The sequence below is a fragment of the Catharus ustulatus genome, chromosome 24 (genome assembly GCF_009819885.2).
Source record: "Catharus ustulatus isolate bCatUst1 chromosome 24, bCatUst1.pri.v2, whole genome shotgun sequence".
Taxonomy (NCBI): domain Eukaryota; kingdom Metazoa; phylum Chordata; class Aves; order Passeriformes; family Turdidae; genus Catharus; species Catharus ustulatus.
The window spans coordinates 6960541-6979759 of record NC_046244.1 but is presented as its reverse complement, the minus strand read 5'-3'; the positions used below and the strand labels follow the sequence as shown (position 1 = coordinate 6979759).

The following is a 19219-nucleotide window of genomic DNA, read 5'->3' as shown; positions in this document are numbered from 1 at the left end:
GGAGCAGGGATGGAACAGAACCTGAAACACCGCAATTTAAACCAGGATTAACTTTCTGCTCCTTTGCAGACCCATGCAGGGGTGTCCCTGTGGAGCAGGGGTGGAACAGAACCTGAGACACCCTGATTTAAGCCAGGACTAACGGTGTTCTCCATCCCCAGACCCGTGCAGCAGGGACAGAACAGAACCCAATACACCCCAATTTAAGCCAGGCCTAACTGTGTTCTCCCTCCGCAGACCCGTGCAGCGCTGTCCCCGCGGAGCCGGGCCGGCTGTGCCGGGTCAATCCCCGCTCGCGCCGCCCGGAGCTGCTGGCCCGGCCCGAGAGCTGCCCCCCGAGCGCCGAGCCCGTGTGCGGCGACGACGGCGTCACCTACGGCAGCGAGTGCGCGCTGGCCCGCGCCGCCGCGCTCCGCGGGATGGACCTGCAGAGGGTCCGCTCGGGGCCCTGCCAGCCCCAGGGTGAGCCACGCGCTGCTTCCTCTCCTCTTCTTGTTCTTCTTCATCTTCATCTTCATCTTCTTCTTCATCTTCTTCCTCTTCCTCTTCATCTTCATCTTCATCTTCTTCTTCATATTCTTCCTCTTCATCTTCATCTTCTTCTTCATCTTCATCTTCATCTTCATCTTCTTCATCTTCTTCTTCATCTTCATCTTCTTCATCTTCTTCATCTTTTTCATCTTTTTCATCTTCTTCTTCTTCTTCTTCTTTTTCTTCTTCTTCTTCTTCTTCTTCTTCCTCTTCTTCTTCTTCCTCCTCCTTTTCATCTTCATCTTCATCTTCTTCATCTTCATCTTCTTCATCTTCTTCATCTTCTTCATCTTCATCTTCTTCATCTTCATCTTCTTCTTCATCTTCATCTTCATCTTCTTCATCTTCATCTTCTTCATCTTCATCTTCTTCATCTTCATCTTCTTCTTCATCTTCTTCTTCATCTTCTTCTTCATCTTCTTCTTCATCTTCTTCATCTTCATCTTCTTCTTCGTCTTCATCTTCATTTTCATCTTCCTCTTCTTCTTCTTCCTCTTCTTCATCTTCTTCTTCTTCATCATCTTCTTCTTCTTCTTCATCTTATTTTTCTTCCTCTTCTTCCTCTTCTTCCTCTTCTTCATCTTCATCTTCATCTTCATCTTCATCTTCTTCGTCGTCTTCTTCTTTTTCCACTTCTTCTTCTTCCTCTTCTTCATCTTCTTCATCTGCTTCATCTGCTTCTTCCTCTTCATCTTCTTCCTCTTCTTCCTCCTCTTCATCCTCATCTTCTTCCTCTTCCTCTTCATTTTCCCCCATCAACCCCCAAGGCAGGACCTTCACTCCCATCAACATAAAATGAAACCCCAAGGCATCATTTCCCCCACAAACCCAAAACCAAACCCCAAGGCAGGACCCTCAAACCCAAAACCAAACCCCAAGGCAGGACCCTCACCCCCACCGTGCCAGGCTGGCTGTGACCATGCTGTCCCTGTCCCCCAGACCAGTGCCAGGACGAGTGTCGGTTCCACGCCGTGTGCCTGAACCGGCGCGGGGCCGCGCGCTGCTCCTGCGAGCGCATCTCCTGCGACGGAGCGTTCCGGCCGCTCTGCGGGCACGACGGGCGCACCTACGGCAGCGAGTGCGAGCGGCAGCGCGCAGAGTGCCTGCAGCAGGCACCCATCGGCGTCAGGCACAGCGGGCCCTGCGGTAAGGGACAGGGGAGGGACAGGGGACAGCGGGGAGGGACAGGGGACAGTGGGGAGGGACAGGGACACTGGGGAGGGACAGGGTCACACCCTGCAGTGAGGGACAGGGACACCCGGGAGGGACAGGGGACACTGGAGAGGGACAGGAGACACCCTGCAGTAAGGGACAGGGGACACCAGGGAGGGACAGGGTCACACCCTGCAGTGAGGGACAGGGACACCCGGGAGGGACAGGGACACACCCTGCGGTGAGGGACAGGGGACACCAAGCACACCCTGTGGTGAGGGACACGGGGATGCTGGGGAGGGACAGGGTCACACCCTGCAGTGAGGGACAGGGACACCAGGGAGGGACAGGGGACAGCGGGGAGGGACAGGGGACACTGGGGAGGGACAGGGACACTGAGGAGGGACAGGGACACTGGGGAGGGACAGGGTCACACCCTGCAGTGAGGGACAGGGACACTGGGGAGGGACAGGGACACTGGGGAAGGCAGGGTCACACCCTGCAGTAAGGGACAGGGACACCAGGGAGGGACAGGGACACCCGGGAGGGACAGGGACACCGGAGAGAGCAGGGTCACACCCTGCGATAAGGGACAGGGGACACCAGGGAGGGACAGGGACACTGGGGAGGGACAGGGGACACCAGGGAGGGACAGGGACACTGGGGAGGGACAGGGTCACACCCTGCAGTGAGGGACAGGGACACCCGGGAGGGACAGGGACACTGGAGAGGGACAGGGACACACCCTGCGGTGAGGGACAGGGGACACCGGGGAAGGCAGGGTCACACCCTGCGGTAAGGGACATGGGGGCACTGGGGAGGGACAGGGGACACCAGGGAGGGACAGGGCAGGGTCACAGCAGGCCCTGCAGTAAGGGACAGGGGACATTGGGGAGGGACAGGGACACCGGGGACGGACAGGGGACACCGGGAAGGGCAGGGTCACACCCTGCAGTGAGGGACACGGGGACACTGGGGAGGCTCACAGCAGGCCCTGCGTTAAGGGACAGGGGACACCGGCGAGGGCAGGGTCACAGCGGGGTGGGGTGGACCCAGGTTGTCCTAGAGGGGTACAGGGGTCTCAGATTGTTCCATGGGGATGGTTTCTTATGGGGATGGGGATCCCCAGATTGCCCTGGGGGGTTGCTGTCCCATGGGGATGGAGGTCCCCAGATTGTCCCATGGGAATGGCTCCCATAGGGGTGAGGGTCCCCAGGTTGTTCCATTGGGATGGTGTCCTATGGGGATGGTGGTCCTCAAATCTTCCCACAGAGATTCTGGTCCCCCCCATCCCAGGGGGATGCTGATTCCCCACCCCGCCTCTGCAGACAGGCAGGGGAGTGAGCCCAGTGACCCCAGGGGCTCAACCTGGTGTGCACCAGCCTGGCACAGCCCTGTGTCCGTGTGTCTGTCCCTGGCACGGCCCTGGGTCTGTGTGTCTGTCCCTGGCACGGCCCTGTGTCCGTGTGTCTGTCCCTGACACAGCCCTGGGTCCGTGTGTCTGTCCCTGGCACAGCCCTGGGTCCGTGTGTCTGTCCCTGGCACAGCCCTGGGTCCGTGTGTCTGTCCTTACAGCCAGCCTGGTGTGTGCCTGTCCTGTCTCTGTCTGATGTGTGACACTGGGGACACTCCTTGGTGTGTTCACTCTGGGTGACACTGGGGACACTCCTTGGTGTTTTCACTCTGGGTGACACTGGGGACACTCCTTGGTGTTGTCACTCTGGGTGACACTGGGGACACTCCTGGGTGTGTTCACCCTGATATGTGACACTGGGGACACTCCTTGGTGCTTTCACCCTGATGTGTGACACTGAGGACACTCCTTGGTGTTGTCACTCTGGGTGACACTGGGGACACTCCTTGGTGTTTTCACTCTGGGTGACACTGGGGACACTCCTTGGTGTTTTCACTCTGGGTGACACTGGGGACACTCCTCGGTGTTTTCACTCTGGGTGACACTGGGGACACTCCTTGGTGTTTTCACTGATGTGTGACACTGGGGACACTCCTTGGTGTGTTAACTCTGGGTGACACTGGGGACACTCCTTGGTGTGTTCACCCTGATGGGTGACACTGGGGACACTCACTCTGTGACATCCTGCTGATTTTTTCCCTCCCATTCCCTCCCATCCATCCATCCATCCATTTTTCCCAGGGTAGTGCCAGTCTCCCACCCCTCCATGCCTGCCTGCTTCTCTCAGCTCTCACCAGGCCCCCCCTGTCCCCTCTGTGCTGTCTCTGGAGCTCTCACTGTGTCTTTGTCTCGTCTCTAGGAGAACTCCCCCATGGACCTTTCTCAGCAGGATGGGCTGGGATGGGGCTTTGGATCCTTAGGATGCTGGGAATGGCATTTTAGGATTCTCCCCCAGCAAGTGGAGGAGGGTAAAGCAGCCACTGCGTTGGTTTGGATGAGTTACCAGTTTGTTTTTCCCACCTCTGTTCTTTAAAGCTGATGTTTTCTCAGGTATCAGCTGGGTTGAGCCTCCTGGAGTGCTTGGGGAGGAGAATCCCACCTTGGGGATGTGTTTTGTTGGCTTTGTGCTCCTGCCAGACCCAGCTGCTGGAAAAGAATTGGCCAAAATCCCCCTCAGAATAATCCCAGCTGTTATTTTAAATCATCCATTTCCCTGTGTTTCTGCTGGGAGAATGGCTGGGACTCAACTCCCCAATTTTTCCCTGTGGGAAGGGCTGTGATCCCAGGGTGGGGAGGGATTTTTTGGCAGCCCTGGCTCCCTGAGCTCTCTTCAAACCCTCCCTTGTGCCTCCTTGAGAGGCTGAAAATCCCCAAATTTCTGGGATGAGCAGGGAATTCGTGCTGCTCCTGAGTGCCAGCCATGCATTGTTCCATGGAAAAAGGCCAGGAGCAGCAGGATGAGGTCCTGGTGCACCTGCCACTCCTCTCTCCACCTCCTTTTCCTCTATTTCTGCTCCCTCCCAGCTCCCCTCCCTCCAGGCCAGCTCACATCTGCCCCCAGGAGCTGCATCCTGCTGGGATAGGAGCAAAAAATGGGAGGAATGAATCAAAACCAGGGCTCTGCTGCCAGAAGCTGGGGGTGCAGAGTGCCTGTGACAGCTCCAGGCAGATCTGCAGCCCGTCCCCAGGAGGTGTGAGCAGATTTTTTTATCCCTGTCAGCTCTGGAAAGGAAAAGGAGCTCTGAGCTCGGTGCTTTGGGAATGCAGAGGATGTAGGAGCTGAGCAAAGGCAGGGAATGGGAAGGGCTGGGCAGAATTGGAACCCCTGAAAAACACAGGTCTGACCAGCCTTGAGCTCTCTGCTGCCTTTTCCAGGGAGGCAAAGCCAAACAAAACCAGCCAAGCCTTGTTTTGAATCCTTCCCAATGTGAGCAAGGAGGGATGGGACGAGTCCAGGAGGGAATGAATGAGGGAAGGTGTCTGTAGCTACATCTGTCTTCTCCTCCCTGCCTCTCTCTGCTCTGCCCTCCTCTCCCTTTCTCTCTCTTTCCTCTTTTGTCTGTGTCTTGTGTTTTACAGTGTTTCCTGTGTGGAGGAAGGAATTGTGTCCTGGCAGCACCCTGCTGCTCCCTGCCCGGACATCTCTGCTGGGAGCTCGGCTCTGCCCCTCCTGCGTGGCCAGGGCCTGTCCTGGCCTCCTCTCACTGCTCCCACCTCTCTCTGCTTTGCCCTGGGAGCCCCCCAGGATGGAGAGGTTGCCCTGGGCTTTGTCCCACCCCTGGCCCCAAGCTCAGCCTGCAGCAGTGGGAATGGCTGGGCTCTTGTCCGATGCTTCCAGGCAAAGGAGAGTGGGAGCAGAGGTGGGTGCTGGGAGCCCCCCACTCCTCAGCCAGCCCCTCCCTGGGCTGCTGCACCGCTCTGGATTGATCCTGATTGATTTTTTTCCCTCTCCTTCTGCTCCCAACTAACCCCCCTGGCTTCCCCTTCTCCTCATCCTCCTCTTCCTCCCTGCCCACGGCTGCAGCGCTTGTCCCTGTGCTGTCCCAGCTCTGTGTCCTGCTTGTCCCTGCCAGGCCTGGGGCCAGCAGCTCCTCAGGGATCCCAGCTCCCTCTCCCAGCCTCTTTTCTGGGAGTTTTTCCCCGTGGAGCAATGATTGAGCTCTTCCCTGGGAGTTTTTCCCCCAGGTATGGATTAATGGGTTCAGCGTCTCTTCCCTGTGGGCATCCCCAGCTGGGCTGGCAGGAGAGCTCAGTATTCCCTGCATATTCTCAATATTCCCTGGATATTCTCAATATTCCCAGAATCTGGGGTTCCCAGACCCCTGGGCTGGGTTAGGTGTCTGTTCAGAGCCCTGGAATGGTTTGGGTTGGCAGGATCTGGAATTATCACCCAGTTCCAACCCCGTGCCACAGGCAGGGACACCTCCCCATACCCCAGGCTGCTCCAAGCCTGCTCTGGAGCACTTCCAGGCACAAGGATCACACCCTGGAATCACCCAGGGTGCAGAGAGAGAGTTTGGCTTTCCCTGTGCCTCAGTTTCCCTCCCTGCAGGGGTGGAGCAGGGCCAGGAATCAAAGCAGGTCTGGATTAAAGCCCAGCTCAACGGATCCCCGTTGCTCCCACCCACAGCAAAACTGGTGCCAAACCCCCCTCAAGATATCCTGAGGTGCCCAAGGCTGCCTGTGAGCTGTTCCAGGCTGGGATTTGGGAATTTCATGTGCAGCATCTCCAGGGTTTTCCTGTGGAGAAGGACAGGGTGAGCTTGGATCTAAACCAGGATGAACCTGGATCTAAATCAGGGTGAGCCTGGATCTAAATCAGGTGATACTGGATCTAAACCAGGATGAACCTGGATCTAAACCAGGATGAACCTGAATCTAAAGCAGGGTGAGCCTGGATCTAAACCAGAGTGAGCCTGGATTTCAAATCAGGGTGAGCTTGGATCTAAACCAGGGTGAACCTGGATCTAAACCAGGATGAACCTGGATCTAAATCAGGGTGATCCTGGATCTAAACCAGAGTGAGCCTGGATCTAAAGCAGGGTGAGCATTAATCTAAATCAGGGTGAGCCTGGATCTAAAGCAGAGTGAGCCTGGATCTCAATCAAGATGAACCTGGATCTAAACCAGGATGAACCTGAATCTAAAACAGGGTGAGCCTGGATCTAAACCAGAGTGAGCCTGGATTTCAAATCAGGCATTATCCTGGATCTAAAACAGGGTGAACCTGGATCTAAACCAGGGTGATCCTGGATCTAAATCAGGGTGAACCTGGATCTAAACCAGGGATTATCTTTGCTTCACACCCAGGAAAATTGTGTCCAGAGGGAATTTCCCCATGGAAGTGATGTCCCACTCCCATTCCCATTCGTCACAAGGCAGGAGAGCGAGCCTGGATCTAAACCAGGAATTATCTTTGCTTCATGCCCAGGAATATTCTGTCCAGAGGGAATTTCCCCATGGAAACGGTGTCTGTGTGTTGAGGGGGACAGAAAAGGGAAGCAAACAGATGGGGACAGCACCCCAGGGAGCGATTCCTGCTCTGGGGAAGCCTCAGAGCTGCAGGGAAGGTGGGGACAGAACCAGAGCTGGGCTGGGGTTGTGTCCTTGTGCCTGAGCTGTCCCCTCTCCATTCCCTTGGCTCCAGGTGTGATTTGGGAGGTGCTTTTGTGCCCTCCTGGCTCTGTGGAGGTGCCACCATGGTGGTGACGTGCCCAGGGCCACCCCACAGGGGCTTTGGCCAGCTCTGTGCCCCCCTGGCTGCTGGGGCTGTGCTGTGGCTGCTCCTGCTCCATCTCCTCCAGGCTGCACTGTCTGTGTCCTTGTCCTTGTCCTTGTCCTTGTCCTGTGCCCTTGTCACTTGTCCCTGGTGTCCTTTCCTTGTCCCCAAGGGGCACTGGGCAGTGCTGGCTCTGTCCCCAGCAGCATGGCCACTCCTTCCTCAGCTCCTGGGTGGTGGGGGGTGAAATTCCTGCAGGGAATTCTTGGGATGAACCCCTGGGATGTCCCTGCCAGCAGGGAGTGGGACACGGGCTCTGCTGGCACTTTGTCACTGCTGAGTGTCCCCCAGGGGAGGTGACACTGCTGGGATTGGGGATCCAGGGGGAGTTTTGGGCTGAGATTGTGGATCCTGAGGGAATGCTGTTGCCCAACTGGGGAATTACCAATCCCTGTGAGGTTCAGGACCCTGCTGGGGTCTGTTCCCAATCCCTGTGAGGTTCAGGGCCCTCCTGGGGTCCCTTCCTAGGAAAGGACATGGGATGTCCCCATCCTGCCCCACAGCAGCTCCCTGGGATGAGGAGGGAAGAGGCTGGGCTGGGAGATGAGCAGCGTGGTGGGACCGAGGGTGTGCTGTCCAGGCAGCCCTGCTGGGGAACCCCACGGATGGAAACCCATGGAAACCCATGGAAATCCATGGACATTCATGGAAATCCATGGAAATCCATGGAATCCCATGGAAACCCATGGAAATTCATGGAATGCCATGGAAATCCATTGAAATCCATGGAATGCCATGGAAACCCATGGAATCCCATAGAAACCAAAGGAAACCCATGGAAACCTATGGAAATTAATGGAAATCCATGTAAATTCATGGAATCCCGTGGAAACCCATGGAATCCCATAGAATTTCGGGGATATTCCAGGGAAGGGACTTCTCCCTGCGGGTGCTTTGGGGAAGGTTCTGCCCGTGCTGCTGCTGCTGCTGCTGCTCCCATTTCTGGAAATGCAGCCCCACTATTCCTGCCGCCCATCCCACGCACCGTGACCGTGCCGAGCCGGGCATGGCAGGCTGGCACCGAGGGCTTGGTGGGGGTGACACTGCCACGTCCTCAGTGCCACCAACGAGCCGCCTGTCCCTGTCCCCCCGCCAGACCTGGGCGCGCCCAGCCCCTGCCGCGGCGTGGAGTGCGCGTTCGGGGCCACGTGCGTGGTGAAGAACCAGGAGCCCGTGTGCGAGTGCCAGCAGCAGTGCCAGGGCCGCTACGACCCCGTGTGCGGCACCGACCAGCGCACCTACGGCAACGCCTGCGAGCTGCACGCCATGGCCTGCCGGCTGCAGAGGGACATCGGCATCAGCCACAAGGGGCCCTGCGGTGAGACACCCGAGGGGGGCTTGTTTGGGGGTTTTTTTGGGGGTCTGGTTGTTGTTTGGTTGTTGTTTTGTTGTTGTTCATGGCCTGCGTGCTGCAGAGGGACATTGGCCTCAGCCACAAGGGGCCCTGCGGTGAGACACCCAAGGGGGTCTTTTTTGGGGTTGTTTTGGGGTTTGGTTGTTGTTTTGTTGTTTAGTTGTTGTTTGGTTGTTGTTTGGTTGTTGTTGTGTTGTGGTGGTGTTGTTGTTCATGGCCTGCATGCTGCAGGGGGACATCAACCTCAGCTACAAGGGGTCCTGTGGTGAGATTTGGGCTGGGAGTCTTCTTTGGGGGTTGTTTTGGGGTTGTTTTGTTGTTTGGTTGTTGTTTGGTTGTTGTTTGTTCATGGCCTGCAGGCTGCAGAGAAACATCGGCCAAAAGGGGCCCTGCAGTGAGATTTGGGCTGGGGGTCTTGTTTTGTTGTTTGGTTGTTGTTTGGTTGTTTGGTTATTGTTTGGTTGTTGTTGTTTGGTTGTTGTGTTGTTGTTCATGGCCTGCGTGCTGTAGAGAAACATCGACCTCAGCTACAAGGGGCCCTGCAGTGAGACACCCAAGGGGGGCTTGTTTTGGGGTTGCTTTGGGGTTTGGTTGTTGTTTTGGGTTTGGTTGTTGTTTGGTTGTTCATGGCCTGCAGGCTTCAGAGGGACATTGGCCTCAGGCACAAGGGGCCCTGCGGTGAGAGACAGCCTGGGGGTCTTGTTTTGGGGTTTTTTTTGTTGTTTGGTTGTAGTTTGGTTGTAGTTTGGTTGTTGTTTTGTTGTTTGGTTGTTGTGTTGTTCATGGGCTGCATGCTGCAGAGGGACATCAACCTCAGGTACAGGAGGCCCTGCAGTGAGATTTGGGCTGGGAGTCTTGTTTGGGGATTGTTTTGGGGTTTGGTTGTTGTTTTGGGTTTGGTTGTTGTTTGCTTGTTCATGGCCTGCGTGCTGCAGAGAAACATCGGCCTCGGGCACAGGGGGCCCTGCAGTGAAACACCTCTGGGGTTCTTGTTTTGAGGCTGTTTTGGGGTTGTTTTGTTGTTTGGTTGCTGTTTGGTTGTTGTTTTGGGGTTTGGTTGTTGTTTGGGGGTTGTTTCAGGGTTTGGTTGTTGTTTGGTTGTTGTTTTGTTGTTGTTCATGGCCTGCAGGCTGCAGAGGGACATGGGCCTCAGCCACAGGAGGCCCTGCAGTGAGATTTGGGCTGGGATTGTTGTTTTGTTGTTGTTGTTTTGTGTAATGGATAAAAAACCTCAAGACCAGGGTAAAAACCTCCAGACCTGGATAAAAACCTCCAGACTAAAATAAAAACCTCCAGATTGGGATAAAAACCTCCAGACCAGGATAAAACCTCCAGACCTGGATAAAAATCTCCAGACTAAAATAAAAACATCCAGATTGGGATAAAAACCTCCAGGTTGGCATAAAAACCTCCAGAGCAGAATAAAAAGCTCCAGAGCAGAATAAAAAGCTCCAGGCCAGCAGCACGAACCCAAGCAGGGGGTTGGTGCCTCCTCCTCCCTCCTGCCAAGGCAGCAGCTGCTGTGTGAAAAAGAAAAAAGCAGGAAAAGCACCTTGGAGCCAAATTCCTGGCAGGGAGGAGAGGAGGAATCAGAGAATAGCCAGGAGTCAGGGGATGTGCTGGCTGCTGTCTCCTGAAGAGGGGAGAGCTGCTTGGAGAGCCATTTTTTTTAATAAAAATGAAGAATTTCTGTGCCCCCCAGCCTGGCTGGGAAGGTGTCAGGTGTGATGTTACACCTGCATCCAGCAAAACAACAGAGCTGAGGGTGAAATCCCCCTTCCCACCAGCAAAACAACAAAAAAACAACAAAAAACAACAAAAAACAACAACAAAACAACAGAGCTGGGGGTGAAATCCGTTTTCCCACCAGCAAAACAACAAAAAAACAACAGCTGAGGGTGAAATCCCTTTTCCCACCAGCAAAACAACAGAGAAACAACAGAGCTCTCCCCGCCCTGGATTTATTAGGATTTATTAGGATTTATTAGGATTTATTAGGATTTATTAGGGGCTGATTTCTTGCTGCCAGTTGTGCTCTCTCCCATCTCTTCAGCACGAGCAGCCACAGGGACAATGACATTCCAGCCCCTCTCTGCTGGCCCTGGTGGCTTTGAGGAGGAGTTCTTGCCTTTCTTCCTCGGTGCAGCAGCTTGGATTTCTGCATTTTTGGGGTTCAGAGCTGCATTAGGAGGTCTGGGTGGGATTTATGGGCAGGCTGGAAGGGGATTTTGACTGGGAGGGTGCAGAGGTTGCCCAGACAATCTGTGGCTGCCTCATCCCTGGAAGTGCCTGATTTGGAAAGTGTCCCTTAAAGTCAAGCTTAAACCCCAACCCAGACAACTCCACCATCCTCCAACGATCCATCAACACCTTCCACACCTTTCTAATTCTGATTTTTCCCCTGCCCTGCCCAGACCGCTGCAGGAAGTGCCAGTTTGGTACCATCTGTGAGGTTTAGATGGGATTTTGGGCAGTCAGAAGGTGGATTTTGGGCAGGCTGGGAGGGGATTCTGAGCAGGCTGGGAGGGGAATTTTTACTGGGAGTGTGCAGAGTTGTTTGCCCAGTCTGTGCCTGCCTCATCCCTGGAAGTGCCCAGCTTGGAAAATGTCCCTTAAAGTCGAGCTTAAACCCCAACCCAGACAACCTCACCATCCGCCAGTGGTCCATCAACACCTTCCACACCGTTCTAACTCTGATTTTTTCCCTTTCCCTGCCCAGACCACTGTGGACAGTGCCAGTTTGGTGCCATTTATGAGATTAAAATGGGATTTTGGGCAGCTGGAAGGGGAATTTTTACTGGGAGGGAGCAGAGATTGCACAGACAATCTGTGGCTGCCTCATCCCTGGAAGGGTCTGGCTTAAAGACCCTTAAACCCCAACCCAGACAACTCCACCATTCTCCAACGATCCATCAACACCTTCCACACCGTTCTAACTCTGATTTTTGCCTTTTCCTGCCCAGACCGCTGCAGGAAGTGCCAGTTTGGTGCCATTTATGAGGTTAAAATGGGATTTTGGGCAGCTGGAAGGGGAATTTTTACTGGGAGGGAGCAGAGGTTGCCCAGACAATCTGTGGCTGCCTCATCCATGGAAGGGTCTGGCTTAAAGACCCTTAAACCCCAACCCAGACAACTCCACCATCCTCCAGCAATCCATCAACACCTTCCACATCGTTCTAACTCTGATTTTTTTCCCTTTCCCTGCCCAGACCACTGTGGACAGTGCCAGTTTGGTGCCATTTATGAGGTTAAAATGGGATTTGGAAGGAATCCCTTAAAGTCGAGCTTAAACCCCAACCCAGACAGCTCCACCAAAGTCGAGTTTAAACCCCAACATGGACACCTCCGCCATCCTCCAGCGATCCATCAACACCTTCCACACCGTTCTAACTGATTTTTTTCCCTTTCCCTGCCCAGACCGCTGCGGGAAGTGCCAGTTTGGTGCCATCTGTGAGGCAGAGATGGGGCACTGTGTGGCCCTGGTGGCTTTGAGGAGTTCTTGTCTTTCTTCCTCCCACCCTCTCCCTGCTGGGGAACAAGGGCACAGCCAGCTTTGATTTCTGCATTATTGGGGTTCAGTGCTGCATTAGGAGGTTTAGATGGGATTTTGGGCAGGCTGGGAGGGTGCAGAGGTTGCCCAGACAATCTTTGGCTGCCTCACCCCTGGAAGTGCCCGGCTTGGAAGGAGTCCCTTAAAGTCGAGCTTAAACCTCAACCCAGACAATTCCACCATCCTCCAGCGATCCATCAACATCTTCCACACCGTTCTAACCCTGATTTTTGCCCTTTCCCTGCCCAGTCCGCTGCGGGAAGTGCCAGTTTGGTGCCATCTGTGAAGTTTAGATGGGATTTTGGGCAGGTGGAAGGGGAGTTTTGGAAAAGTGGAAGGAGGATTTTTACTGGGAGGGTGCAGAGGTTGCCCAGACAATCTTTGGCTGCCTCACCCCTGGAAGTGCCCGCTTGGAAAATGTCCCTTAAAGTCGAGCTTAAACCCCAACCCAGACAACCTCACCATCCTCCAGCGATCCATCAACACCTTCCACACTGTTCTAACTCTGATTTTTGCCTTTTCTCTGCCCAGACCGCTGCGGGAAGTGCCAGTTTGGTACCATCTGTGAAGTTTAGATGGGATTTTGGGCAGGCTGGGAGGGGATTTTGGGAAGGTGGAAGGAGAATTTTGGCTGGGAGGATGCAGAGTTACCTCACCCCTGGAAGGGTCTGGCTTAAAGACCCTTAAACCCCAACCCAGACAACTCCACCATCCTCCAATGATCCATCAACACCTTCCACACCATTCTAACTCTGATTTTTTCCCTTTCCCTGCCCAGACCGCTGTGGGAAGTGCCAGTTTGGTGCCATCTGTGAAGTTTAGATGGGATTTTGGGCAGCTGGAAGAGGAATTTTGGCTGGCAGAGGCTGCCCAGACAACCTGTGGCTGCCTGGAAGTGCCCAGTTTGGAAACTGTCCCTTAAAGTCGAGCTTAAACCCCAACCCAGACAACTCCACCATCCTCCAATGATCCATCAACACCTTCCACACCGTTCTAACTCTGATTTTTGCCTTTTCCCTGCCCAGACCACTGTGGACAGTGCCAGTTTGGTGCCATTTATGAGGTTAAAATGGGATTTTGGGCAGCTGGAAGGGAAATTTTGGCTGGCAGAGGTTGCCCAATCTGTGGCTGCCTGGAAGTGCCCAGCTTGGAAAGTGTCCCTTAAAGCTGAGCTTAAACCCCAACCCAGACAACCCCACCATCCTCCAGCAATCCATCAACACCTTCCACACCGTTCTAACTCTGATTTTTTCCCTTTCCGTGCCCAGACCGCTGCGGGAAGTGCCAGTTTGGTGCCATTTATGAGGTTAAAATGGGATTTGGAAGGAGTCGAGCTTAAACCCCAACCCAGACAGCTCCACCAAAATCGAGTTTAAACCCCAACATGGACACCTCCGCCATCCTCCAGCGATCCATCAACACCTTCCACACCGTTCTAACTCTGATTTTTGCCCTTTCCGTGCCCAGACCGCTGCGGGAAGTGCCAGTTTGGTGCCATCTGCGAGGCGGAGAGCGGGCGCTGCGTGTGCCCCACCGAGTGCGTGCCCTCGGCGCAGCCCGTGTGCGGCACGGACGGCAACAGCTACGGCAGCGAGTGCGAGCTGCACGTGCGCGCCTGCACCCAGCAGAGGGACATCCAGGTGGCCTCCCAGGGCCACTGCAGTGAGTGTCACACCCCCCCGTTGTCCCCTGTGTCACCTGATTTAATGCCGTGGGTTAATCACTGGTCTGAGTGATTTTCTGCTTTTTTATTTGGAATAATTTGGTATTTGGAGGCTCTCCTGGTGTTTGGGTACTCACAAACCCTTACCTGAGTGATTTTCTCCTTTTTTATTTGGGATAATTTCATATTTTAATCCTCTCCTGGAGGTTTGGGTGTTCACACATTGCCTGAGTGATTTTCCCCTTTTATATTTGGAATAATTTGGTATTTGGAGGCACTCTCAGCAGCTTTTTAATTTTTTAATCCCATGGGTTTGGGGCACTGGTCTGAGTGATTTCTCCTTTTTTATTTGGGATAATTTGGTATTTTTAGGCAGTTTTTTAATCCCATTGATTTGGGCACTCACTCACCCTTGCTTGAGTGATTTTCCTCTTTTATATTTGGAATAATTTGGTATTTTTAGGTTCTCCTGGTGGTTTGGTCACTCAAACACCCATTGCCTGATAGTTTTTACTTTTTTATTTGGAATAATTTGGTATTTGGAGGCTCTCCTGGTGGTTTGGGTGTTCACAAACCCTTGCCTGAGTGATTTTTCCCCTTTTTTATTTGGAATAATTTGGTATTTGGAGGCTCTCTCGGCAGCTTTTTAATTTTTTAATCCCATGGGTTTGGGGCACTGGTCTGAGTGATTTCTGCTTTTTTATTTGGAATAATTTGGTATTTTTAGGCAGTTTTTTAATCCCATTGATTTGGGCACTCACTCACTCTTGCCTGACAGATTTTCCTCTTTTTTATTTGGAATAATATGGTATTTTTAGGTTCTCCTGGTGGTTTGGGTATTCACACATTACCTGAGTGATTTCTCCTTTTTTATTTGGAATAATTCGGTATTTTTAGGTTCTCCTGATGGTTGGGGTACTCACACATTGCCTGAGTGATTTCTCTTTTTTTATTTGGAATAATTTGGTATTTTGAGGCTCTCCTGGTGTTTGGGTACTCACAAACCCTTACCTGAGTGATTTTCTCCTTTTTTATTTGGAATAATTTCATATTTTAATCCTCTCCTGGAGGTTTGGGTGTTCACACATTGCCTGAGTGATTTCTCCTTTTTTATTTGGAATAATTGGGTATTTTTAGGTTCTCCTGGTGGTTTGGGTACTCAAACACCCATTACCTGATAGTTTTTACTTTTTTGTTTGGAATAATTTGGTATTTTGAGGCTCTCGTGGTGGTTTGGGTACTCACACATTGCCTGAGTGATTTTCCCTTTTACCTTTAGAATAATTTAGTATTTTGAGGCAGTTTTTAATCCCATGGGTTTGGGCACTCACATACCTTTGCCTGAGTGATTTTCCCTTTTATATTTGGAATAATTTGGTATTTTTATTTAATTAATTAATTTAATTTCAGCCCCAGGTTTGGTTTGCCCCTCCCTGGAGGTGCTCCCTGTGTTATTTGTCTGAGCTGAGCACAGAAATTGGATTAATGTCCACGGGGCTGGGTCAGGAATTAGGATGGGGATGTGTTAAGAGGAGCAGCAGCAGCAGAGCTCGGGGTTTGTGTTTGATCCCCTGCATCCCCTGGGCTCAGCTCCTCTTTGTTCCTCTCCCCTCCCAGCCCTCTGAGCTAATTTCTTAATGAATTAAAAGCCCTGCTCAGCTCCCTTGTTAGGACAAAAAATGTGATGATGATTTCAGCCTCATAAAAACCTGTCCAGCTGGGGCTGGGTGCTCAGGAGTGAAATCCTCTGTGGATTTGGGGGAGAATGTTGGTGTGTGTCATGGGGAAAAAACCTGCAGGGGGGGATAAAAACCTGCAGGGTGGGATAAAAACCTCCAGACCTGGATAAAAAAACTCCAGACCAGGATAAAAACCTCCAGGGTGGGATAAAAACCTCCAGATTGGGATAAAAACCTGCAGGGTGGGATAAAAAACTCCAGACCTGGATAAAAACCTCCAGGGTGGGATAAACACCTCCAGATTGGGATAAACACCTCCAGATTGGGATAAAAACCTCCAAACCAGAATAAAAACCTCCAGGTGAGGATAAAAACCACCAGGGTGGGATAAAAACCTGCAGATAGAAAACTCCAGGTTGGGATAAAAACCTCCAGACCAGGGTGAGGGTGGAGCTGACTCCTAGAATAAATTATTAAATGGGATTTTTGGGTTTTTTTCCTCCAGAAAATGCTGCCAGGAATTCAAAATGCTCGGGGTGGGCACAACAAATTTGGGGGTTAAACTGAATAATGGGACAATAATGTGACAATAATGTGACAATAATGTGACAATAATGTGACAATAATGTGACAATAATGTGCCATTAACGCCCCCAGCTCTGTGAGAAATACATTTTACTTTTTGCATATTTATAGTTTTTTATGTATAGTTTAATTTTTTTTGAGAACTATTTAGCATAGTTACTTTTTGGGTTTGCTTTCTTAGAGCATGCCTGTATATATATGTATATTTATACAAAAAATGCTATTATATGTATTATATGTAATGTAATTATATATATAATATATATTATATATAGTATATATTTTATTTATAATATATGATATATATATATAATATCATATATATTATATAAATATATATATTTATTTTAAAAGCTATTATATATATTATATACAATATAATATATATGTAATGTATATTATATAATTTATACATATAAATATATATATTTATAAAAACTATCATATATATTGTATATAATATAATTATATATGTATATAATATATAATCTATATTTTATATATATAAAATATATATTATATATTTTCTATATATATTTATTAAAAAGCTATTATATATTATATATAATATAATTATATATATAATATATAATTATAATTATATTTATTACAGATAATCTAATTATATAAAAATATATATAGTATATATAATATAATTATATAATATAATTATATATTTTATATGTATTATATATAATATAATTATATATAATATATAATTATAATTATATTCATTATAGATAATATAATTATATATAAATATAAATATATATAGTATATATAATATAATTATATAATATAATTCTATATATTTCATATATATTATATATAATATAATTACATATATATAATATATAATTATAATTATATTTATTATATATAATATAATTCTATATAAATATATTATATATACTATATATAATATAATCATATAATATAATTATATATTATATATAATATGATTATATATAATAATATATATTATATTATATATTTTTATTTCACATATTATATATGTTTTATATATTATGTATATATATTTACACCCAAAAAAAGCTATTTTAACATCATCCACCCAGCCTTTATTTCACTACTCACCCAACCCCCCCAATTCCCTTTCCCTGTCCCTCCCTGTCCCAGAGTCGTGCGGGGAGCAGCCGTGTTCCTTCGGCGGCCGCTGCGTGGGCGGGCGCTGCGAGTGTCCCCGCTGTCCCCGGCAGCCCCCGGCCCCCGTCTGCGGCACCGACGGCGTCACCTACGGCAGCCCCTGCCAGCTGCAGGCGGCCTCGTGCCAGCAGCAGAGGAGCATCGAGGTGGCCAGGACGGGAGCCTGCGAGGATGGTGGGTACAGAGGGGTTTGGGGAGTTTGTGGTGGTTAAATGGTAAAAAAGAACAAAAAAACCAAAAAAAACCCCAAACATAAAAACCCCAAAAACCCCAAAACCAAAAATACCCCCAACAAATTAACAAAAAAAACCCCACCAAAAAACCAAAAGGAAACAAAACCCAAAAAAAAAACCCCAAAAACTGAAAAACCAAAAAAAAAAAAAAACCAAAAAAACCCCAAAAAATTAAACAAAAAAAAGCCCTCAAACCCCAAAACAGCAAACAGCAGGTGCTGTGCTAGCCACACTTCTCTCGCTACATCCACACCCCAGAAAACCCAAAAACCCCCAAAACCCCCAAACAACAGCCACGCCTCCCTCACTGTGCCCAAACCCCAAAAAAACCCCAAAACCCCCCCAAAAAACCCCAAACAACAGGTCCTGTGCCAGCCACACTTCCCAGAATTAAAATCTCCAGATCAGAATAAAAATCCCCTGAAATATTTTGGGATTTGGACGGGTTTGGGCATGTCCCCAAACCAGGACAGGACATTTGTCCCCTGAAATTTTTTGGGATTTGGATGGGTCTGGGCATGTCCCCAAACTAGGACAGGACATTTGTCCCCTGAAATATTTTGGGATATGGATGGGTTTGAGCATGTCCCCAAACCAGGACATTTGTCCCCATCCCCTGCCCATGCCCCTGGCTCTGTCCCTCCGTGGGGTGCTTGGTGTCACCGTGGTGCCATCCTTGTCCCCAGAGTGTGGCTCAGGGATGGGGTGCCCGGTGTGACCATGGCTCTGTGTCCTTGTCCCCAGAGTGTGGCTCAGGGATGGGGTGCCCAGTGTCACCATGGTGTCCCTCCTTGTCCCCAGAGTGTGGCTCAGGGATGGGGTGCCCAGTGTCACCATGGTGTCCCTCCTTGTCCCCAGAGTGTGGCTCAGGGGTGGGGTGCCCAGTGTCACAGCAGTGTCCCTCCTTGTCCCCAGAGTGTGGCTCAGGGATGGGGTGCCCTGTGTCACCGTGGTGTCCCTTCTTGTCCCCAGAGTGTGGCTCAGGGGTGGGGTGCTCGGTGTCACCATGGCTCTGTGTCCTTGTCCCCAGAGTGTGGCTCAGAGGTGGGGTGCTCAGTGTCACCGTGGTGCCATCCTTGTCCCCGGAGTGTGGCTCAGTGTCACCATGGTGTCCCTCCTTGTCCCCAGAATGTGGCTCAGGGTTGGGATGCCCAGTGTCACCATGGCTCTGTGTCCTTGTCCCCAGAGTGTGGCTCAGGAGTGGGGTGACCATGGTGCCTGTCCTTGTCCCCAGAGTGTGGCTTAGGAGTGAGGTGCTCGGTGTCACCATGGCTCTGTGTCCTTGTCCCCAGAGTGTGGCTCAGGGGTGAGGTGCCCTGTGTCACCATGGTGTCCCTCCTTGTCCCCAGAGTGTGGCTCAGGGGTGAGGTGCCCTGTGTCACCATGGTGTCCCTCCTTGTCCCCAGAGTGTGGCTCAGGGGTGGGGTGCCCTGTGTCACAGCAGTGTCCCTCCTTGTCCCCAGAGTGTGGCTCGGGGGGCTCTGGCTCGGGGGATGGCAGTGAGTGCGAGCAGGAGCGCTGCCGCCAGTTCGGGGGCTGGTGGGACGAGGACGCCGAGGACGAGCCCTGCGTGTGCGACTTCACCTGCCAGGCTGTGCCCCGCAGCCCGGTG

General features: G+C 51.0%; 1 protein-coding gene across 1 annotated transcript in view; it reads left to right on the top strand.

Moving 5' to 3' along the window:
* AGRN (agrin) overlaps positions 1 to 19219 on the top strand; it is a 109878-nt gene that overhangs the window by 53800 nt on the left and 36859 nt on the right. Inside the window, 6 exon segments of the mRNA XM_033079407.2 lie at positions 238 to 462; positions 1471 to 1677; positions 8473 to 8694; positions 13748 to 13942; positions 17348 to 17548; positions 19071 to 19216. Coding sequence (XP_032935298.1) covers positions 238 to 462; positions 1471 to 1677; positions 8473 to 8694; positions 13748 to 13942; positions 17348 to 17548; positions 19071 to 19216 — 1196 coding nt within the window.